Genomic DNA, 24,125 nt, shown 5'->3' on the forward strand with positions numbered 1-24,125 from the left:
ACCCGATCTTCACTGGGTGTGTTTTTGTCTGTGTGATTTTTTAAAATGTCACTATCCTCTCATAACTATTGTAAAGCCTCTGACTCGAAAGTGAAGTTTTTATTTTCATAGACATGTCATAATTTGCATAGCTGCCAAGTTATCCCTTTTTTAAAGGGATTTTCCCTTATGCTGAATAGGCTTCCTCGCGAGAAAAGGGAAAACTTGGCAGCTATGAATTTGCATTATATCAAAATTCTGAAGTGGAATATGGATGTCTCTGCCCCCCTCTTTGTCTCTGCTTTGATATTTCATACCTCCTTTCTGTCATGATTTTGTTCTGCGGTCAATTTTGTGCTTTTATAAAAGCAAAAAAAAGTAAAAAAAAGTGGGTCTGCTCCTTTAAATCAGATTTGTGCAAGGTTGTTGGTAACCCTCCAAGAGATCTGAAGTGTTAAAAAGGGTTGGTCCAAAAGCAAAGAAAGGAAGTAACTTTTCGTTTGAGTACTGCAGTACTCGTTCTGATGCAGGGGGGGAAGTGAAAGAAATTGCTAACGTACCCTCTTCGTATGAAACAGTATAATTTTCCAACCACAAGCCAGGCTGGCAGAACATAATTATACATCTGCTTTCGTTTACCAGCTTACTAGCAGCAGAAAGACCTTGCAATTCTATACACATCTACTGAGAAGTAAGCCCCATTAAGTTTCAATGCAGCTTACTCCCCAGTAACTGCATGTAAGATTGCTGCCTTAACATCCCCCAACCAATTGTATGTACATAGTTCTTCTTTAGGTAGTTTTCCTATTGGCCACTGCCCTTCAGAGATATAAGACAGCAGCATATCTCATGAAAAATATAGGTCACGTCAAGACGCTTCAAGAGAAAAATGTAAGAAGCCAAAGCTAACATCCAGAAATTAAAAAATAAAAAACCTGGGGGGAAAGTACTGAATGTATAAAATGTGGAGGATTATACTGCAAGTGTGGCTCCAATTCATTGCTCAAATTGTTTACAAAGGAAATATAAACATCAAGGTTAAATCAATAATTAGAATTCATATTTTATTTCTAAGAACTTTGACTTATTATATACACACAAATGCACAGTGATTCCCAAGGCTTTGGCTTTTGTTTCCTCTTCTCAGGGAACAACAGTGGATGCTTTCCTTAGAGTGAGGTAACCCGTAACAACATCAGAAGGAAGCATCCGAATGTAGGCAAACTCCTCAATGGTGCTAAACCTCAGTTTGCTCTGTGGGTCAGTGTAGCTTGCCTAAAAGAAGAACACACACAAACACCTGAGCTGAAAACTGTGAAAACACACACACTTTTAAAATAGGTGAAAACATGCTAGTCACATCATAATGAATTAAAGCAAAGGTCCAACTAATCTAGCATTCTAGCCCCAGCCACTTCTCCCTCTAAAATATACAATCAGGGCACTATGGAAATGGTTCTCCCCCCCCCCATTGTTTGCCCTAAAAAGGCATATTGTCTCCTTAAAAAAAATGATGATTATATTATTGAATGTATTTCAAGCACAGCTTTTGAAATCAGAATTATGTCAAGATCACAAAACACGATGTAAAGAGCAAAGGGTCACCATGGTGTTGCTCATACAGATTCCTAAATAGTTATGTATTTATTTATTTATTTATTTTATTAAAGGTTTTCTTGGTTTACAAAGATTTGTGCAATGTCTCTCATAACATTTTTACAAATCAGTTTCATTTGTTGAGAGATTGGGAAGAAAAGGGGAAGAGAGGTAGATGGGGGTTGGGGTCGGGTGACGATGTTTCTATTTTGCTTAATATGTGTGTGTGTGTGTGTGTGGGGGTTCGTCAGCGTCTCCTGTGTAGGTTCACTGCTGTTCGCTTGTGTTCCTTTGGTGGTGAGAGATGTTGGGGTTGGCCTAGGATATGGTTGTTCCTTTGTGGTTGGCTCTGGTGGTCTTTATTTTGTGTGTGAGTGGGGTGGGTGAGTGTTTTGGATCAGGTTAGCCATATTGATTTGTATGTGGTTGGTGGATTTGTCATTGTCTTGTTGGGCTGTGTATGTGATAAAGGGGAAGCCGTCTTCTTCTATTTGTCCCCGTGTCAGTTCCATCTTATTGGTTAATTTTCCTAGTAGGGATGTTTCCCATACTGTTTGGTACCATTGGTCCATGTTTACTTCTGACAGGTCTTTCCAGTGTCTGGTTATGGTGTTTCTGGTTGCTGAGAGTAAGTGGGTTATGAGTTCTTTGTGATGCAGGTGGGCATTATTGTCTTGGAAGATGTTTAGCAAGGCCAGTTCTGGGGTTATTTCCAATGTTTACTGGGTTATTTTACATATTTCTCTTATGGTTGTTGTCCAGAATAGTTCGATTTTGGGGCACTCCCACCACATGTAGAAATATGTGCCTGTTGAGGTGCATCCTCTCCAGCATTTTGGTGAGGTTCCTGGGCGTATTAGCGCTAGTTTTCTTGGTGTTGGGTACCACTGTAGATGATTTTCAGAGTGAGTTCTTTCCTTTTTGCTGATATGGATTCAAAGGGGGGTTTAGACCATTCTGGTCCATTGAGTGGGGTTAATCTCATAGCCTATGTCGTTTTCCCATTGTCTTTTGATTGTGTCTAGGGGATTCATGGGGTTTTGGAGTAGTATTTTATATATTGCAGATACTATCCCTTTACCGTGTCCCTTTGTTGTTAGGAGGAGGTTTTCGAAGGTTGTCAGGGGCCTGGTTGCTGCTGATTTTACTGCTGGATTGTTTAAGAGGGCATGTAGGTGGTGTTGTGCTAACCAGGGTATTTGAGTGTCTTCTAGTTTATCCTGTATTTCTTGTGTTGACAAAGGTTTGTTGTTGTTTTTTATAAAAGTCTATTAGGCGATATAAGCCTTTGGTTTGCCAGGTTTTTATCTGGAGGTTTTGTGCTGCATGGTGGAATAATGGGTGGTAAGCCAGGGGAATTAGTGGGGATGAGGTTGGGGATAATTTGTCTGTTTCTGTTTTCCATGCTTTGAACATAGTTTGTGTGTACCTATTAAGCGTTGTGGGAATTTTCCTTCGTTTGTTTGGGAGGAATGGGTATGCTGTGGGCAGATACTTTCAATCTAAATAGTTATTTATGTGGTTTAGTTGTGAAATGTTAATTTCCACCAAAAGCGAAACAAACAAACAATGTTAACAGTGAACTCAAATAACTGCATTTCTGTGATCTCCTCTGAAACAGAACTTTAGAGAACCATGTCAATAAATAACATATAAACAGGCAATATATTTAATTGTATTATGTAAGTATATGTAGTTATTGCTAAAAATGGATGGTTTGAAGTACTAGGTCTGACAATGTGCACCTAACAAGCTTACTTTCTGAATGCTCATCAGCATTCCTTTCTCACAGCTAACCTGCAGAGCTAGATTCCTGAATAAATGTACTTCTTGGGATTTTCTAAGAGCAACATTCAGCAAGTGCCAGCAAACTACCCTGGGTGGATAAGAACTTGAGAACCACATATAGGCTGCCTTGGGTTCCATGACCGAAGAAAGGTAGGATTATAAATGTAAGAAAATAAAGATTGCTTGCCCAACAAGAACTGGCATTTGGAAGGTATTATTTCTTGAGTATGGAGGTTCCATTTAGCAGCCTGAAAACCTGACACAAGACTTTAAGCTTAGTTGCAGTCTATAAAATTCAATGAAATTGATTGGCTGTAGGCTCCAGATAAGGCAAAATAAGTACTTCTTCAGACGATGGAATTTAGGCAGTTTTAAAAGGGGACTGGACAAATTCATGGAGGAAGATGGGTCTCTCAATGGCTATTATAGTCTTGTGTCAACTTTTCAGTCAGTGGTGTGAGAGGAGGCAAATCAAGCCACAATATAACTTTGTGATTTGAGTGTTATCCCTGATGGGGTTCCTAATTCTTCCTGGAGAAACATTTAGACACCGATGGATGTCTAGAAAGATATTCCAGCAGCAATATTTTCTATTTAAAACTATCTGTCTATATATATTTACTACAGCAATGCAAAAGCTGTGTGGCCTTATCGTCAATTCATATTCTTCATCTTAGGAGATAAGGCACTGAGGCATTGCTGCACACCAGCAATAACTGCAATGGGGTTATATAAATTACGTTGGAATATATAAATTTCACTCCCAAATGATACAATAAGTTAGATAAAGTAACACTGTACTTTGATGAGAAAAAGTCTTACACTTCTGTAAGCTTAGGGTGAAGACCACAGACAGAGCTGAGCTATATATAATTATCTTTGTTGCTATAGCAACAGGGCTGGTTTGTCTTCAAAAGGAGGCAGATGTTTGAGCACTTAATTCTCTCCACCTCCAGCACTGAATGAAATTTCTGTTGCATTAATATGACCAGGGGCTCATCTTTTAAATTTCAAGAGAAATCTAAAAAGTGCAAATGCAGCCCTTAAATGAAACTCTTGTTTTAATACGATGGCTGCAAAATGACAATATTAAAAAATGACTACATGCTGAGGCAAAAGCTAATTTGCATGATTCACCCCTTTTGATTTAGGAAGCCCACTGAGCCCGCCCCAACCTCAGGGGTAGGCCCATTGCAATGGCTGTTGCTTTTCTAGTGCAGCCCTTGAACATTATACATGGGGGCTCCCATCAGCTCCTCTATATGCCTTTGGCAGAAGGGCTACTCAACATCTTTGGGAACTGCCTGTACAGTGAAGTTCTGGAACAGGCGTCGGTAACGTTTTCTGCCTGTGGGCTGGAGGATTCCCATGGACTATCGTCCGTGGGCTGGACATAGGCCGCACAGGCGCAGAAGCAATTTCCGGTGCCGCGCTGCCCATGTTCCAAACACCGAAAATGGCTTCTGCGCATGTCCGCTGCTGCACAGAAGCGATTTCTGGCACTGCTGTCATTTAGGAAATGGGCAGCGCAGCACCAGAAATCGCTTCTGCGCATGTCCATGGCTGCGCAGAAGTGATTTCCGGTGGTGGCTGCCCATTTCCTAAATGACAGCAGTGCCAGAAATCACTTCTGCAGCTGCGAAGATGCGATTTCTGACACTGCTTGGCGAGTCCCCGCGCTGCGCCGGTTTTTGTAAGCCATCATGAAAGCATAAAGGGCAGGATTTAAATGCTGAAAATAAATAAATATGAAACTAAATTATCCCACATCTATATGAAACTAATTATCTTCTGTAAGCTGCCTTGGGAGGGGTTTTACTCTGAAAGGAACGAAATAGGAGTTAAATAAAAGATCATGGGCCCTACTGTCTTGAGGCAAATTGTTAAAAATGTGTAGAGTTTTCTTTAAACTTCCCACCTGCAGAGAATGCAAGTGTCTAGCAGAGAGCACTGGGGCATGTTTTAGGTTAAATAATCAGTTCATAAAAATACTAGCGAGACTGGCTGGACCTCACCATTGTTCTGGGTGAACTGACAGTGTGTGCCATGCAGCCCAGCCAATGCTGTGCTTTGGTTATACTTTGAAGAAGATTTGCAGTGACAGGTTGGTTTTTCCAAGAGGTTTGTCTGCCTTCACAATTCTCCCAACGGAGGATAAGTGTCCAAAAGAACTACAGGGTTCCCCAGAACATGGAGAACTTGTTACTGCTATTTAGGACCATCCCTCTGTGCAGGAGTTTGAATAAGTACAGAGTGAGACCAAAGCCAATCTGAGAAATATGAAAAGAAAAATACTTACAGGAAGTCCTGAAATATCAGAGTATTTCTTGGCTGGTTTAAAGGAAGGAGGAGCATCTATGCTGAAATCTGGAGGTGTGCCAAAAAGAGAGAAAGAAGCATTCAATTCTTTGTTTAACCTCTGTTTGGAAAGCAGTTCTTAATTTACACATTGTTGGGCCTGAGGCCTGACTAGAATCATTCCATCAATTTGACTGGAGTCCTGTTTCCAGTCCCTGAGAATCCACACCCTTAATGTTTTCACATGCAGAGCACACTAGCTTTGTCAACGTGAATGCATTTGGAGAAACATTAATCCTTACTAAGCATAGAAGAGTCAGGAAGCACACCACTAGCAAGTACTAAACCAAATTAAGTGATGATGTAACTCAAATTAATGTCTTAAATAGTTGTTTCACCAATTTTGCTCAAGATGTGGCATCACAGACTACATGGTGCCTCTTCTAAAGTCCCCACACAAACTTTCTCGTCCTCTCCCAGCTCTAGCACATCCTTATTTGTAGCTTCAAATACTTCATGGTGTTGCTTCTCAGCCTTATCTCTCCACCCACACAACCTGATGTATCGCTGCCCAGGACCTTTGCTCTCTAGCTCCATCCCCAGTCATCCAAAGTTCTTAGGGTGCAATCTTATACCCATTAAACTGGAAATAAGCCTCTCTCAATTCTATGAGACTTCTGATTAGAAACATATAGGATTGATCACTCAATCTCTCAAATGACCACCTTTTCGCCCTTGCCCCTGGAACTCCCAATTACATTGTCACCTGGTTTTCTTCCTTCAAACATCCATAAACCCCACCTTTTCCATTAAGACTTTGGCTTATCCCCTTACAGTACTTCTCATCTACCTAAGTGTGTGTCACTGAACCAAACATATTCTTTCGCTGTTTACCCTTCTTATTTACCATTGCATCCCCTGCATCACATTTTAGATTGTAATCTCCTGTGAAGCAGGAATCTGTCTTTGTTTGTTAAAAAAGAGAGATAGGTATGCACATTTATGGTGCTAAATGACTAATACAAAATGCTAATTATAAATAGCAAGGGAGAAAGATGACAACAAAGATCCCAATTCAGCAGTAAAAAGGTAAAGGACCCCTGACAGTGATGTCCAGTCGCGAACGACTCTGGGGTTGCGGCGCTCATCTCGCTTTACTGGCTGAGGGAGCTGATATTTGTCCGCAGACAGCTTTTCCGGGTCATGTGGCCAGCATGAATAAGCCACTTCTGGCAAAACAAGAGTAGCGCACAGAAACACCGTTTACCTTCCCGCTGGAGTGGTACCTATTTATCTACTTGCACTGTCATGCTTTTGAACTGCTAGGTTGGCAGGAGCTGGGACCAAGCAATAGGAGCTCACCCCGTCACGGAGATTTGAACCGCCGAGCTCCTGATCGGCAAGCCCAAGAGGCTCAGTGGTTTCGACCACAGCGCCACCCATGTGGGCAATTAGTTATGCACAATGACCTGTGACCTCGGATGTTGATATGCATCTCTAGTCCAGCGTTTCTCAACAGCGTTTCTCAGAGACGCTGGCTGGTGTGCCGCGACGTGCCGCGACGAGAAGGGCGATTTGCATTGTCACGTGCCTGGCGGCCGCCAATAAGCAACACTAACCCGCCGGAAAGGAAGCCGGCCGGGTCACGACGCGGGGCGAGCGCAGCTCTCAACAGCCACCACCACGGGAGGGTGGTTTTAGACCAACTTAAAGAAGCTGGCTGGATGAGCTCAACCTGAAACTTGCTGAGCAAAGGATTGTGCTGGCAGAGAAATCAGCGGCTTGTGAAGCCTTATTACAGGAGATTCCAGCCAGCACAGCAATTGGCAAGTGTTTCTTACAGTCATAATTATATAGTCAATATAGGGCGGCACAGAGTTAACTTTTTTAACTTTTTTAATGGTGGTGTGCCTCGTGATTTTTTTCATGGAACAAGTGGGCCTTGGCCCAAAAAAGGTTGAGAAACACTGCTCTAGTCACATTGAAAGATGCATCCAACAGGGTCAACAGGACATTCGACATAGAATGCCTTTGTACCAAGTATTGGTGCAGATCTCTGTTGCTAGATCAGAGGAAGAGTTTAGCCTCCAGATTTGAAAGTGGAACCTAAATCTAGGCAACTGGCTGGGAGAAATTGCTGTTATATATTGCAAATACAGGGTGTTTGAAAAGTAACTATACACCTACTATATTACATTGTCCATAGGTGCATAGTTACTTTTCAAACACCCTGTAGCTTGCAGGTTCATCAGCATTATATATGAAAAACACAGCCTTTGGCATATGCCTCTCATATTATAATACCACAAACTTTGCTCAAGACTAATATTATCCAGGATGCGTGGAGAGAGCATACACTAATCTTTTAAATCAGATAAATCTTTAAGCATGTACCACTTTAAGCCTGGTCAATGACCTAGAAAATTGTGTGAATGCTTAAATGAGGACTTGGAAATTCCTAGACACTGGAGCTGCTTAGGGAGTAATAGCAAACACTGCCACATGCAAACATTTCTACAGGCAAAGTGCTTTAAAATATCCTTAATTTCAGCATATATTCACCACAAAGCGCTCGCTTCCTCTCAGATGATTTTAGTACAGATTTTATGGCTGAAGCATTTCCAAGTTAGCAGATCAGCTTCTTTTAATCATTATGTATGGCATGAATATCTTCTGAAAAATATTCTCGAGCAGCTGTTTTTACATCCTTCAACTGTTTGCTTTCTAACCACCTTTCTAATATATGCAAATTTATTTCTGAAACCAGAGAATGCAGTAGAAATAGCATCATCAGCAAGTTGCCAGCTACACGACACTAGGAACACACCAGGCTAAGGCCAGCATGCTGAAAAACAGTGGCACATTTATTTGTGCACAAAGAATTAAAGTCTAATAAAGTGTCAGCCTTCTACTGCCACTTTCCTTTGATCCTAATTAAGTGGCTGCAATAAATATTAAAGGGGCTACGTTTTACACTGGGAATTAGTGGAGATGTTACTGTCCCCATGGGGAAGTGGCCACTCCCGCAGGGCTAATCCTCTCTCCTGCCACATCATTAGAGTAACTCGCTGCATGAGTTGGGACCATCATCATGTTGTGAGTTACTTTGCAGCCATAACATCCAGTCCAGCTATAAGCCGTGAGTGTGTCTGACAAAGAATAGGATGTTATACATTTGTAAATAAAATCCAGAGGCATAGCATTACATCTGAAGTAAGACGCTAGCTCAAATAGCCTCCTGACCAAAGCTGTATCAGCACTGCATGGTTTCCAGCTACAGTGGTGCCTCGCTAGACGAATTCGTTTTGCGAAAAATTCATCTAGCGAATCACGGTTTCCCATAGGAATGCATTGAAATTCAATTAATGCGTTCCTATGGGCAAAATAAAAAATAAAAAAACCCAAAACATATATATATATAAATCAATGCATTCCTATGGAATTCACTAGACGAATTTTTCGTTATAAGGAAAGACCCGTGGAACGAATTGAATTCGTCTAGCGAGGCACCACTGTACAGAGTGTGTTCTTTTGGCTTGCATTTTCTTAGCACATTTGCCTTTGTTTTGGTCATGTGATCGATCCCATGTTCTGAACATAGATCAAGGGAAGGTGCTTTATACCAAATCCAGCTAGTTCAAAATTGTCCACCCTTACTTACAGCACATCTCCGGGGTTTCGGCCAGGAAATACTTCCTATCTCTACTGGAAGGTGCCAAAGACTGAACCTGGAACCCTCTACATCTAAGTCAGATGGTTTACAATAGAGCAATGGCTCTACTATGAGAAACACACATTTTTCTTTCTTTTTTCTTTTCTTTTCTGTCTATATACTTTAGGTTACACCACGTTACTTGGGCAGTCTTGCAAGAAATCTTAGGGTTGGGTTGGCTGTTACCACTCTAGCCCGGTGGTTTTTCTAAGAAGTCTGGGGGGGTCACTGACTGCTTATTAGGGATTTCTTGATCAGAGAATATTGTCTGCCATCATCGGTCTTGTAAAATGTTGTTTTCTGAGAATACCAGCCACACCATGAAATGCACAGCCTCTGGGGAATATGAGAATGTGCTTCTGAGATTCCATAGGCTCAATAATCCCTAGGCAGGTCTCCTATGAATTGAGTGTGCACCCTAGAACACAAACCAGAATATTCTGTGATTCTTCAGAGTTCCTTGGTGGAAAAATAAATGTGGAAAGAGTTTCATCATGGCAAGAAGCCTGAAAGCCAGTGCCCTACATTGATTTTTTAAAAAGTTTGCACTACCAATGTACTGCTGACAAGTATGAGCACCAGGACACTAGAGGCTTGCCAAAATGCTGCAACTGAAATATGCACACTGCCTCATTGTTAATTCAAAGAATCTCTTCACACAAAGTTGTTAGGCTGAAAACTCAAGGTGTATGGTTTGCAAAACTTAATTTCTTGAGAATATGCAATCTTAAATTAGATCATGATTACACAATTCCCATATTCTGTTTCCTACAGCAGCCAGCCAGTTGCCAGTGGAAGTTAACTAGATAGCCATGACAATGATGTTATCTGGAAAACTAATTTAAAATTACACACACATGGAACACATGGAACACACAAGGAACTCTGAAGAATCACAGAATATTCTGGTTTGTGTTCTAGGGTGCACACTCAATTCATAGGAGATCTGCCTCCTAGGGATTATTGAGCCTATGGAATCTCAGAAGCACGTGTGTGTGTGTGTATGACGATGATGTTATCTGCCCTTAGTATTTTGCTATTACACCTAGTAGAGAATGGATCTATTGACAACTATGAAAGACTGGTGTTGTTTTTTTAAAAAACAACAACAACAGGTGCCCACCTGTGTTATATGTAGACTGAATTCACACAGGAACTCAGTGGGACTTCTGAGCAGTCATGCACAGGACAGCACTGTAACACACACAGAGAAAGCAGTGTATAGTCCCAAGTGAACCAGTGTTGCATCCACATTTCTCATCCTTTGCAGGGAATTTATAGCCCAGTCCCATGTCACATCATTCATGTGCCTGTCCCTTTTATGGTGAAAAATGCCCACCTGGTCTTTAATTGCATAGGTAAACTTGGTCACAATCTATCTCATGCAGAGAAAACAATTGAGGTGTATTTTCAAGAAAGCTGTTATTTATAAATATATGGAAAGCATCTAAGCAGCTTACAGCTTGGATCATTGAGTTGCCATGGCAATGCCCTTTCTGATGCGAGGATTTGTTTCAGGTTCTTCCAGGTTCTGTTCTTCTTGCCAGCTGCTGCTCCACCAATGCCAGAGTGCTGGAATGGTTAAAAGTGGGTTTACAAACAAGTGAACTATTAATACATTCAAAGTAGCATTTTGTTGCTGAACTGATGTAAGGACACTCAGGATGCTTTCTCGCGAGTAACGACGCGCAACTGCCTTGGGTGGATTTTTCAAGGCTTTATTTACAACTATGTACATCAGAGCGACAAAAGTCCATAACTTCTCAGTCTGAGTCAGAATCCGGAAGTGGTGCATGTCTGGAAATCCGCCAACATAGGAACTTTGGAGCCCTCAGTCTCCACCTCTTCTCCCCGTGTTTGTCCCCCCTGCGCTCCTGGGGTGAAGGGGCAGGAACGTTCCCTTCGCCCCCCGAACTGCTCAACTGTTGAGCAGGTTCCCTGGCCCCTGACACCTCCCCATCCACAGTGCTCAGGTCCGGCACTTCAGACCTTCCCTGGTGAGACTGTGTGCTGTCAGCATCCCCAGACCCCTTCTCCGCTTCGGAAGCCTCAATACCACCTTCAGAATGGCCAGCCTCCTGGAGACCTGGCACCGCTCCGCTGGGCTCCCCGCTGACCCCTGGTGGTCCCCTGAAAACTTTATTGTTACTACTGTAAAATTGTTCCATCTATTTATCTGAAGTTAGGCAGAAAATAAACATTTGTTTAGCAGCAAACAACAGGAGGACATTCTGAACTGTACCGAAACTAGTGTGCTTGGATAAAATGAATTAAAGGGAGAAATAGCCTTAATGAGAAAAGCTTTATGGAAACATTATTTTTCTTCAAATAAAGGAAGCCCGAGTGAAATCCCGTGGTGGTATTCAATGCTAGTCCTACTAGATCCATTGACGTTAATAGACATGATGACTAACTGAGGTTCAGTAATTTCAATGGATCTGAGTTGAATACTATCCAGTGTTGTTAATGCAGCAGTGTACTATTGGTAAGAACAGTCTTGCATTTTCAGTTACCTAACTTTAGTGTAGTTTTCAGACCTGGGACTTATTCCTAGCCATAACCTACAACCTTGCCCCCATTTTAATTTTTTTACCATACATGTCCATCTATAATTAATTAATGTAACTAGCAAAAATTGCAGTTAGACATTGGGCTGCCTGGTTTTGGGCAACCCTATTTCCACCACACGCCAGGGAGGACTAGTGACTCAAGGTCAGGAATGGACATGGGCTAGCAAGCTAACTTTCTTTCAGAGCAACCCCAAGGAAATCAATGGACTTAAATTGGCCATGACCATTAATTTCAGTGGGTCTACTCTGAGTAAAGGTTAGTTGAATAAAACACCATATGTTAATTAAAAACAAGAAACATTTGGTTTATATAGGCTGTTTTGGGCCACTGCTGCATTCTCCTTGAAGAATCAGGTTCACAATTTGGTGTGCTCCTGGATCTGGGTATGATCCTGAATAGCCAGGAGAACTTTTCCATAACTTGGGTTGGTGTAACAAACTTTGCCTATTCCTGGTGAAAGTGGTTCAAGCAGAGCTCACAAATGCCTTAGTTATATCAAGTCTGGATTACTGTAACAAACGCTTTGTGAACTCACCTTTGAAAAGTGTTATAATTGGACAGGTTTTGCTGGCTTCTGCTCTTTCAGAGGTCAGTTCAAACTGCTAGTAATTACTTTTGAAGCCCTAAATGGATGGAACTTGGATACAGTCTACTTCCACATGACTCTGCCTGCTCATTCAGGTTAGGTTGGTAGGTATGGTAGAAAAGCCTTCTTTGTTGTGGCACCCAGCCTATTCAACTCTCTGCCTTGGAGATCCAGCTAGCTAGCCCCTCCCTGGTGGTATTCAGGTATCAGGTAAAAGCAGCTTATTTCAGCATGGATTTGCTATGACCAGCTCTTGAGTTTTTAAAATAAACAAACAAATAAATGGAAGAAAGAAGAAAAACAGCAACCAAAATAGGAGGAGAGAACAAGAAAAAGCAGAGGGGCAAAGGGGAGGGTGGGGGGAGAGCGTTGGGCATATACATTTAAGTGTGCCCTACATTGCAGGTTTGGGCAAAATATACATTATGCCTCATATCTGCAAAGTTTCAAGACTAGCGTCGTGGTGGATAAAATATTAAGCTTGTATAACTATATACTTACGACAAAGCTCGGAGACTTAAAAGGCAATGGTTTTATAGATGTTTCTACTGGCCCTGTACTGGGATCTGTGGTCACGGTTTTATTTTCAGCCGCTGTCTCTGCACTGGTATTCTGGGGGGAAAAGATTTGTCAGGTTTGAGGAGGAAACACAAGTGAGCAAAAAACTTCACAGCTCCCCCCCCCCCCCCACGCCCATTCAGCTGGTGTAGGTTCTGCTTACAAGCCACTTACACTGGTCTGCTTGTTGTGACTAATCTTAACCCAATTTATGTGCAGAAATTTGTGGACCATCAAATTTACAGAGATAGTACAAGTCAAGTGGGGGGGGGGAGTGAGCACGACTAGAGCGTTTCAAAATATTGAGTGAAATCCAGTGCTATCGTTCTAGAGCATTGGAGATGTCTACCACTCTAAGAGGAGAGGCAATTTTCTCTTATTCCCTCTTGTCTCTGCAGCCCACACTATTCCCGAAGGTTCCCCCCCCCCCCAACCCTCTGGGACAGATTTGGGGAGGCTGTCTTCTGGTGACAACCCTAGTGAAGTCCGAGTACAGTTACTGAGGAAGACGTTTTATTAAAATCAGTTTAGCTTTTTTTTTTTTGAAGAAGCTTTCCAGAGAACAGCAATCTAAGTCTCTGTTGCTGAAAGGGCCTTGCCATCTCAGGACCCATTTATATAATCCACAACTGAGCCAAGAACAGTCTAGCTTCACTTTGAATTTGGAATTCTGGAAAGCGACAAGGCACATTGTGTATATTCTTGTGTTAGTGGAACCAAAATTAAGAATTCCGGACTTCACAAAGCTTCTTTGAGTGTTGGTTTTAATTAGGGCTGCATTATATAACATGGAAATGAGGAATGCCCATTTATCAGCTCTAGGCTCCAGAGTACACACTGACAACCTAAATTCTCTCTCTCTCTCTCTCTGAGTCTGCCACAGCAAATGTGAAATTGCTGGTCTTCTTAATAATAATAATAAATTTTTATTTATACCCCGCCCTCCCCAGTCAAAAACCAGGCTCAGGGTGGCTCACACCAACAGAATTACAATAAAACATAAAAACAATTAATTAAAATACAGATTAAAATACAGTATTAAAATTTAAAGTGCAGCCTCATTTCAAGTAGTCCATAAATCCAAGCCATGAGGGAGGAAAACACAGGGGTCAGGCTGAGTCTAACCCAAAGGCCAGGCAGAACAACTCTGTCTTGCAGGCCCTGCGGAAAGATGACAAATCCCGCAGGGCCCTGGTCTCCTGGGAAAGAGCGTTCCACCAAGTTGGGGCCAGTAATGAAAAGGCCCTTGCTCTAGTAGAGGCCAATCTAGCCATCTTATGGCTCGGGATCTCCAGAATATTGTTGTTTGTGGACCTTAAGGTCCTCCGCGGGGCATACCAGGAGAGGCGGTCCCGTAGGTACGAGGCCTAACAAAGATATGTCCCTCAGATCAGCCTTCTTGTCTGAGGACTGGAAATAGCCAATCTATATAAATAAAAATGTAACTGTCGGTTCGTTACCAATCTATGCGCTCCGAAAGTACTTGACCGATCTGCATTCGAATATTGGAGCGTTTTCATATACCTAGATTACATAGATGTCTCACGTGTGACCTTCTTTTTTAAGAAAAACTTTCTTCCAAAGTGAGTTGTATTACCATCTGCTGGATGTCAAAGCAGCACAGCTGAGGATGTCTCAGCTGCTGCCATTGGCTACAGACTATCTGTGACATCACAATAACATGGCATTGCCCAGCCAGCACAGCTGAGGATGCTGCATCATAATCTCAGGCCTCAGCTGCTGCCATTGGCTATCTGTGACATCACAAAAAACCATGGCAGCCTACTGAATATAAATGTGGGAGTGCGCAGAGGATGCTGGGTGTGGCTGTCTGGAAGGTGGGGACCGAACCCTGTCCTTTCACCTGCCGGGACCCGCCGTGGGAACCGGCCAGGCCCTCCCCAAGGTGTGCATGGGGTATGCAAGGGGGAGAAAGGGGTCGGGGTGGCGAATGCCGTCACGCGGGATGATTATAACGTCACGTGGCGAGGGGGGAAAAAAGAGAGAGGGGTGTCGTGACGTCATGTGACAGGGGTGGGGAACGGGGACGCTGAGTGGTGGAGGCCCATGGGCCTGGGGAGGATGAATGGGTTGGGACGGGGTGGGGGGACTTTCTACAATGCGTGTGGGTGGGGGAGTTACTTTCCCATTTAACAGACTGAGCCACTGCAATGCGTGGCTGGGAACAGCTAGTGTAAGACTAATTTTTTTAACAGGGATCCAGAGGAGGATCCTGAAAATTACAGGCTGGTTTGTTTAACATCTGTTGTAGGAAAACTGGTGGCAAGTATAAAGATAAAATAACCAAGCATGTAGAAGAACATGCCTTGGTGAAGCAGAGCCATTATGGCTTCTGCAAAGGCAAGTCTTGTCACACAAACTTATTTGAATTCTTATAGCGTCTGGTTACCCTAACAGGCACTATGATCTCTACAGCCATGTTACATTATGAAGCAATAACCTGCTCAGCCTTTATTATGTTTCAGGCCTCAATAACCAAAACCGTTGCATATACTCAGAAATAATGCCACTGAGTCCAAAGGGACCTACTCTCAACTTATCAAATGTGCATATAAAACTGTTCACAAGGAACACAGCCTAAGTAATCAAATTATACCCTTTAGATTACATTTTCTGAATCAGCACCCACAAGCTTCATTTGAAAACTTCAGCTACAAAAAATGTTTTAGCAAGTACCCTTATCCAGAATTAATTTACTTGGAAATAAATCCATTGATCTCAATAGTATTTTGAAGTACTGTAAGCATGTTTAGGACCAAAGCTAAAATTGTCTGTAAGAGTTTTTTTTTTGTCCAATTACTTACTCAGAGCTGGCTTGCAAGAGAATAGAGAAGTATCATTGCCCAGCAATCACCATTTCCCTTTTTAATGGCAGGCAAGCTAGCAAATTGGAAAGCATGAGTGTTGTATGGTTTCACTCAAAATGCTTACAAGCCATTTAATGTACTGAAAGGTTTTATACATAAAAGGCCTGTGGGGCATATCCAGCCATTGTGATTATTTAAGTTTGCCCCCCCCCCCGGCAGCCTACTAAATTTTAATCAAAGTATTAGAAGTATTAGTATATTGTCCATTTTCACTCATAAAAAAGAAAAAAAATCAAGTTGTAAAAACTCCATTCAGTATCACACACACAATCAGAAAGAGAAGTAAACATGTTAAAAGATGCTGTTGATAGCAACATCCAAGATTAGGACACGAACCAGGACTTTTGGGGGTCAGTATTCTACATTTTTACATATATATAATTTTTATTAAATTTACAAATTTTAAATTAAACATCTTTTTTTATACCATACATTCATTGACTTCCCTCCCTCCCCTTCCACGGTCCCTCCACCATTCCTGCATATTTTGATATATCCATCTAATTCTATTACTTCAATGTTCATTATACAGTACTGTTGAATTTAACTTTAATACTGCCAGCATTTTCAACTGTGTACAACTGTTTTCAATATACTTGACCAAAAAAATTTCCACTCTTCTTTAAATACCTGCTCTTCTTGATCTCTTATTCTACTTGTTAGACCTGCTAACTACATATTCTATCATCTTGAGTTGTCAGTTTTCCTTGCTTGGGACCTCCCTCATTTTCCATTTTTGAGCTTGCAAAATCTGAGCCATTGTCGTTGCATACATAAATATTTTTTTCTGATTCCTGTGAACCACTGTCTGAACAATTCCTAACAGAAATGCTTCTGGTTTCTTGAGGAAAATTGTTCTGAACATATGAAAAAAGATTCCTTTTTTATATTTCCAAAACAAATCCGACTCCGCATTATACATCTTAGCCAATCTACTCAGAGTTAAATACCATCTATGGATCATTTTCAGAGAGTTCTCTTTCAATATGTAAGGTGTAAAGCAGGCATCCCCAAACTGCGGCCCTCCAGATGTTTTGGCCTACAACTCCCATGATCTCTAGTTAACAGGACCAGTGGTCGGGGAAGATGGGAATTGTAGCCCAAACATCTGGAGGGCCGAAGTTTGGGGATGCCTGGTGTAAAGGGACCCCTGACCATTAGGTCCAGTCGTGACCGACTCCAGGATTACGGCGCTCATCTCGCGTTATTGGCTGAGGGAGCCAGCGTACAGCTTCCAGGTCATGTGGCCTGTATGACAAAGCCGCTTCTGGTGAACCAGAGCAGCGCACAGAAATGCTGTTTACCTTCCCACTGTAGCGGTACCTATTTATCTACTTGCACTTTGATGTGCTTTCGAACTGCTAGGTGGGCAGGAGCTGGGACTGAGCAACGGAAGCTCACCCTGTCGCGGGGATTCGAACCGCCAACCTTCTGATCGGCAAGCCCTAGGCTCTGTGGTTTAACCCACAGCGCCACCCGCGTCTTTAAATGTAGACACCTCATTAATTGAGAATATTCTTGAGAATATTCTCCAAAAGATTATTCTCGAGAATTTAACATCACTGCCTCTTAGGTTGCACCACTAAATTACCTTCAAATGGTTATCTTTTTTAAGTTTGTGCTTTGAGAGCCAAAATACTGAAATATATGAAATACAGTGGTACCTCGGGTTAAGAACTTAATTCGTTCTGGAGGTCCGTTCTTAACCTGAAACTGTTCTTAATCTGAGGTACTACTTTAGCTAATGGGGCCTCCTGCTGCTGCCGCTGCGCAATTTCTGTTCTCAACCTGAAGCAAAGTTCGTAACCCGAGGTACTATTTCTGCGTTAGTGGAGTCTGTAACCTGAAGCGTTTGTAACCTGAGGTACGACTGTACTAGTAGATTTAGCCACATCAGTGGTGGAATAAAGTTGTCTCAAGCAAGCTCTATAAATGGTGTTTGTGTGTGTGTGTGTGTGTGTGTGTGCGCGCGCGCACGCAACATTTTGAAAGGCTCAAGTGTACTAACAAAGATGGTAACATTTCCATTAAGCTCCTGGAGGAAACAGATGTGGTCAATTTGTGACACAGGAAGCTTCACTGCACTGGCAGGGCTCTCTTGGCCTCCTCTTAAGTATATAGCTGAACTTTGGAAAACTTTTGTTTCATTGCACAACACTTGGCTGAACTTTATTTATTTATTTATACAAGTGATGTTCACGGTTTTAGAAGGGTTATCTTAGGTCATGTTAAAGGCATGCTGAAGAATATGTTTATTACAGCAAATTTTTTAACATCCACAACCTGGAAATTCCCAAACCTCTAGCACAGAAACAGTGGTTGCATAATTATGGAGTTTTGGCTATGCACTCAGCCCTGTTCAGGAGTCAACAGTGAAAGCGCCCAGGCTCTTCTAGTCATTTTTGTATGGGCAGCATTGCAATTGAAACCCAAGAATGTGGTCAGATACTGTACAGTACTTGTTTCTGTTTGCCCTACTCCAAACAATGTCCATCTTGGCTGCTAGTATAGACATTCTGGGAGAAAATGCTGGCCTGCTTTCTGCAGTTCTTTATTCAACAACCTGGTGCTCTCCAGATATTTTGGACAATCCCCATCATCCCTGACCATTGGCCATGCTGGCTGGAGTTTATAGTTGTAGTCCAAAACTTCTAGAGAGGACAAGGTGCTGCTGCTGCAAAAACAACAGCAACCATGTTTCCTTAGAAGAGGGCATTGTTCTAGTTCAGGCTTCCTCAAACTCGGCCCTCCAGATGTTTTGAGACTACAATTCCCATCACCCCTGACCACTGGTCCTGCTAGCTAGGGATCTGGAGGGCCAGGTTTGAGGAAGCCTATTCTAGTTTGTCCGAAAGAAGCAAATCTAGAATCTTGAGAATCTGAGGCTTTTTACACTTCGGGAAATAAAAATAAAGCCCTCCTGCTCCCCTTTTAAATCCCTAAAGCAACATACAGTGGTACCTCGGTTTATGAACACAATTGGTTCCGGAAGTCTGTTCATAAACTGAAGCGTTCATAAACTGAAGCGAACTTTCCCATTGAAAGTAATGGAAAGTGAATTAATCCATTCCAGACGGTCCGTGGAGTAAGCGTTCATAAACTGAAGCAAACTTTCCCATTGAAAGTAATGGAAAGTGGATTAATCCGTTCCAGACGGGTCCGCGGAGTACTTAAACTGAAGCGTTCATAAACTGAAGCATGGGTGTAATTGGTTCCGGAAGTCTGTTCATAAACTGAAGCGTTCATAAACTGAAGCAAACTTTCCCATTGAAAGTAATGGAAAATGAATTAATCCGTTCCAGATGGGTCCGCGGCGTTCATAAACCGAAAATTCATAAACCGAGGTGTTCATAAACCGAGGTTCCACTGTAATGGGGGAAGTGCTATAATCTGTTCTTGTTTGGTTCCAAGGCAGGGGTAATCCAAATGCAAAGTAAATAGGAAGCAGTTCTTTGCAATTTGCCAGGACAGCCTTTTTCAAACGGAATACTGTATGCAACAAATCCTCTTTGGGGCAGAAGACTGTTCATTTTTAGATTACATTCCTATTTATAAAGTTATTGCTGCCTTCTTTGTTCAGAAATCTGTAACACGCAACAACTTAATCCAGGAGCTGATAAGAGAGACAGATCTTTAACAGTTTCTACAAAAAAGAATTGAAGCAGGTGGAGTTTATCCGATGCAATCTTGAAACAGATGTCTGGAGGCAGTTTGGGGCTAGATGTGGGCAAACAAGCTGAAGCTTAATCCAGATAAACTGGATGTGTGCTGGGCTGGGAAAACTGCTGGTATGAATGGATATTTGTCTCTGGTTCTTGGTGGGATTGCATTCTCCCTGAGGAGATGGGTACACAATCTGGGAAGCTTCCTGGACTCAGTGTTGTCCATAGATGTGCAGGCCATATAGGTGGCCAGGAGCACTTTTTACCCACTCAGTTGCAGCTGGCAAGTCAGCCTATCTGAGGAAAACTTGTGAGATGTTTGATTAAACCCAGACTAAATTATTCTAACTCCCTTCTTACACATGGCCCCATCATTGCCAGCCTTCAAGTGGTCTTTCAGTCTGTCTTTAGCAAATTGTAATACACTGTTGTGGTTTAAAAAAATTATTGCTCCCATTTTCGATTAGTTGGGTTGATGGGTTATTTTATTGTTTGTAACGTTTTGTAAATATGCGGGTGGCTCTGTGGGTTAAAGCACAGAGCCTAGGGCTTGCCGTTCAGAAGGCCAGTGGTTCAAATCCCTGAGATGGGGTGAGCTCCCATTGCTCGGTCCCAGCTCCTGCCAACCTAGCAGTTCGAAAGCACGTCAAAGTGCAATTAGATAAATAGGGATCTGCCCTACATTGTGAAGACAGATGCAAATAATTTGTTAGCATCTCTGCAATCTCCTCATTCTCCTTTAGCACATATTTCACGCCATTGTCATCTAACAGTCCCATTGCCTCATTAGATTATCTCCTGCCACTAAAGAACTTCTTGCTGGTGGTCTTAATGTTTTGAGCAATGTGCTTTGGGCACTTTCATGGATTGACTGAGGTGGTGCAATAGAATGTAATATTTAAAAACATGACAGAAAGGTAGTTGAAAAACAGAGATTTGGGGAAGAGTGCAGAGCAAACCACTAAGACAGTTTCTTTCCAGTCAATATAGGAAACAGGTGATTATTTGACTGCAAGCTTCTAGCTCACTATGAGAATAGTAGAATTGTACCAGATCTCTTCAGTACAGTGGAACCTCTACTCACGACCACAATCCGTTCGGAGGCCCGTCCCTATGGCAAAACGGGTCACTGGTAGAAGCACCGTTGTGCGCAGGCACATTTGGCAGTAGCCGCTTCTGCGCGTGCACGAATCACAGGAAACCCGGTGTTTGCCGCAGTCGTGACTTGGAACAGGCCTAAGTAGAGCGGGACGTAGGTAGTGGTTCTACAGTATTCCCTAATTGGGTGTATGGTTTCTTTGTTCAATCCCAAGGTAGTCAAAAACCATTTTGTGGGGGGGTTCCGTTCCTGGCCCCTGCACAAATCACTTCTGGTTTCAGTGCCATATGCATGTGCATCGTTCGGACACGTGTTAATTGGCTGTTGCCTGTACTTGCATGCAACACAGATATGCTTGCATTTCCTCAGGGGTCGGTAGATGCATATTCAATGCTTACACCCAAAGCCAACAAAACTGAGTAAATCTCACCCATATTTACACACACAATACAATCCAAATCTCGCAAAAAACACTTGCTGCTGTTGCCCTAATTTTTGAACGACAAACATTCTCATTTTCTGTTCAGTGTCACAAGTTGGAAGTATATCTGCAGAAATATACACATAACTGTACTATAATAATAGCCATTATGCCACTCAACAAGGATTAAAAGTCAGATACGTATCTTCATAAACATACTCAGAACTGTGTTGTGATAATAGTGAATGATAATGCCACTTACAAGAAATAAAACCATTTGTTTCATTCCAGCTATGGCAGCAATGTGTTGAATACAACACAAGGAGGATTTCAAACTCTCTTGAAACTTTCAGGCGCCTTTATCTCCACTTCCTCACACACGGAAAACTTGCTACTATTTTTTTCTTGATTTTATTGTTTTTTTTAAATTGTCTTTTTTAAACTGCTTTGATTTTTTTAAAAAACAACAACACACCAAGCAGTGTATGAAATTTACGAAATGATAATAATAAAAAACTTCCACTCCCAAATTTTATGCACATTCGCCCGGAAGCAAAACCCACTGAATTCAACAGTGTTTTACCACCAAAGAGGACTGCAGAACACATGGAAAGTTTGGAAATAAATGGAGAGGAAGTGCACTGTATCATTTGAGAAATATACGTAAATATATGTACGACTCTAATGCTATCGTACGTTCCAAGAGGGGGCGGGGAAAGAGGCGTGTCTTGTCCTCCACTCCCTCCCTTTCGGGCGCAAACCCGCGCAGGCGCACTTCCGCGCCCAGTACCTGAGGGCAGCTCACGCCTCCGCCAACGGCCGCTAGTCGCTTCTTCTTACCGGAGCTGCCGTTCCCAGGGCTGGAGGGGCGCTTCTTGCCGCGCGGTGCGGCGGCTCCTGCCCCTGGCCCAGGAGGAGCGGCCGGAGAGGGCGCAGGGGGCGTCGGGGCGGCCGGCGGGGAGGAAGCGGCAGCGGGCGCCGGAGCCGCCATTGCGGCGAACGCCTCCTCAGGATGAGCTTCCTCTCCCCGCTGCGTTGCGCTGTTCGCCGTTGGCGCATGCGCACCGCGGCCGAGGGCGCCGCCTGGTTGGTTCGCCGTTCGGCGCGTGTATTACTTAATTTGCTGTTTCTGATATTTTTTACTTCCTTCTGTACATATTCAAAGAGGCTCACAAACAACTGATAGCAACATTTAAAAAAAAACCGTAACAATTCAAATACCTCAAAACATTAAAGTACTTTGATCCATTTCTGAGGCTTTTCTCTGGGAAGATAAAACAAGCAGGCACTTTTTACCTGTGGCACCCAAAATCTAGATTCATATCCCAAGAGCGGCATGTCTGGCTCACTTACCGGTAATAATTGTAATTTCGTAATATTTATTTATTTAAAAGCAGCGGCTGCCCATGTTACATATTGTTAGTTTGCATGTATGGGAACCTGTGTTACGTGTGGATGTAACAATTTATGTTCTAGTTTATGAATTGCTTCTTTGTGATTTACGTATTAGCTGACCTTCTATCCCAGTAGGGAGGGCTTCTTGCTGAATCATCAGTTTCTTTAAAGCAACAGGTTACCATAATTCACTAATATAAGCATATTCCAGGATTCATAGGGAATTACATTATTACCTTAATACCCAGAAAGACGCCCAAGGAGAGGAGGCTGAGGGAACACTCCGCAAGGAAGGGTCTTCAAAAAAGGGTGAGAGGCTGCAAGATCTGAAAGCAAAGGGGTGGCATAACTGGGCTCTTGAGCCCCACAGGGGTGCCACAGAAAGAATGTAGTTTGGTCAGGGGAGCCACGGACTCAAAAAGGTTGAAAACCTCTGTCTGAAACCAAACTTGCTTTGGAAAGAGGCAACTAAACAGTGCCTCTCCAGCTGATCAACAAAAAGATTGCCAAACATTATGAATCTCATGATTAACCTATTTAATTTAGGAACATGGCTTGTGCAATTTTCATAGTAGCAAAGGCAATTTAGTTTTTTAATCAAAGTTTTCTTTTAAAGTCCAGCAGGAGTTCAGTGAAATAGTCAATTGCTGAATAAAATAAAATGCTTACTATATTTTACATGTGGACTTCAAAGATAGAAACACTAAGTTCTCAGCTTTACGGGTCATCAAGCCAACTCCCTAGAGTCCTGCCATTTTGTGGCTTAATCCCCCCTCCACACGCATTGTACAGTACCAGTGCAATCCTATGTCTACTCAGGAGCAAGCCCTATAGAGTTCAGATGGTCTTACTACCGGGTAAGTGCACGTAGGATTGCAGCCATAGACACTTCAATTAGTTAGCAAAGCGCATAGAGAGACTCCCGTGATTTGCATTTATTATCTATATTGCTGCAAGCACTGAAGTGCTTTGGTTCAAATATGACAGTATCTTTAAAAACAAGTATTTGAAGTTGTTTTACAGAGTAAGTTACAGAAGACTAATAATGTTTTTTAGTCTTACTCTCTCATTAAATGCAGTCTTTCAGCTGTTAGCATTCAAAGTACCACCCTCTGGGCTGTTGGTATTAAAAAATAAAAAAGGATTACCTAGTAGAAACTGTGCTGTATTTTGACTGTATTTTTAACATTGCCAACACTATAAAAATGGGAAAATAAAGACGACGGGGTGAGCTCCCGTTGCTCAGTCCCAGCTCCTGCCAACCTAGAAGTTCGAAAGCACATCAAAGTGCAAGTAGATAAATAGGGACCGCTCCGGCGGGAAGGTAAATGGCATTTTCGTGTGCTGCTCTGGTTTCGTTCCATTGCGCCAAAAGTGGCTTAGTCATGCTGGCTACATGACCCGGAAAAACTGTCTGCAGACAAATGTCAGCTCCCTCAGCCAGTAAAGCAAGATGAGCGCCGCAACCCCAGAGTCATTCGCGATTGGATTTAACTGTCAGGGGTCCTTTACCTGATTACACCAGGCCTGTGGCCTATCTCCTGTGTAGTTTGAGACAGAGTAAGCTCTTAT

At 42.5% G+C, this 24,125-nt stretch overlaps 1 protein-coding gene across 2 annotated transcripts; it reads right to left on the minus strand.

Moving 5' to 3' along the window:
- Window positions 1–1,029: 1,029 nt before the first annotated feature.
- INO80C (INO80 complex subunit C) lies at window positions 1,030–22,232 on the minus strand. 2 transcript variants are annotated; one of them, XM_060282197.1, is made up of 5 exons: window positions 21,999–22,232; window positions 13,032–13,142; window positions 10,834–10,945; window positions 5,663–5,730; window positions 1,030–1,254 (listed from the first exon to the last, which is right to left on the minus strand). In XM_060282197.1, the coding sequence occupies exons 1-5, from the start codon at window positions 22,215–22,217 to the stop codon at window positions 1,123–1,125; spliced, it is 642 nt and encodes a 213-aa protein (XP_060138180.1). In that variant the 5' UTR covers window positions 22,218–22,232; the 3' UTR covers window positions 1,030–1,122. The 2 variants fall into 2 exon arrangements, with proteins under 2 accessions (XP_060138180.1, XP_034990194.1); XM_035134303.2 differs by having other exon boundaries at window positions 21,949–22,201.
- Window positions 22,233–24,125: the final 1,893 nt, after the last annotated feature.

Source organism: Zootoca vivipara, chromosome 13, assembly GCF_963506605.1.
Source record: "Zootoca vivipara chromosome 13, rZooViv1.1, whole genome shotgun sequence".
Taxonomy (NCBI): Eukaryota; Metazoa; Chordata; class Lepidosauria; order Squamata; family Lacertidae; genus Zootoca; species Zootoca vivipara.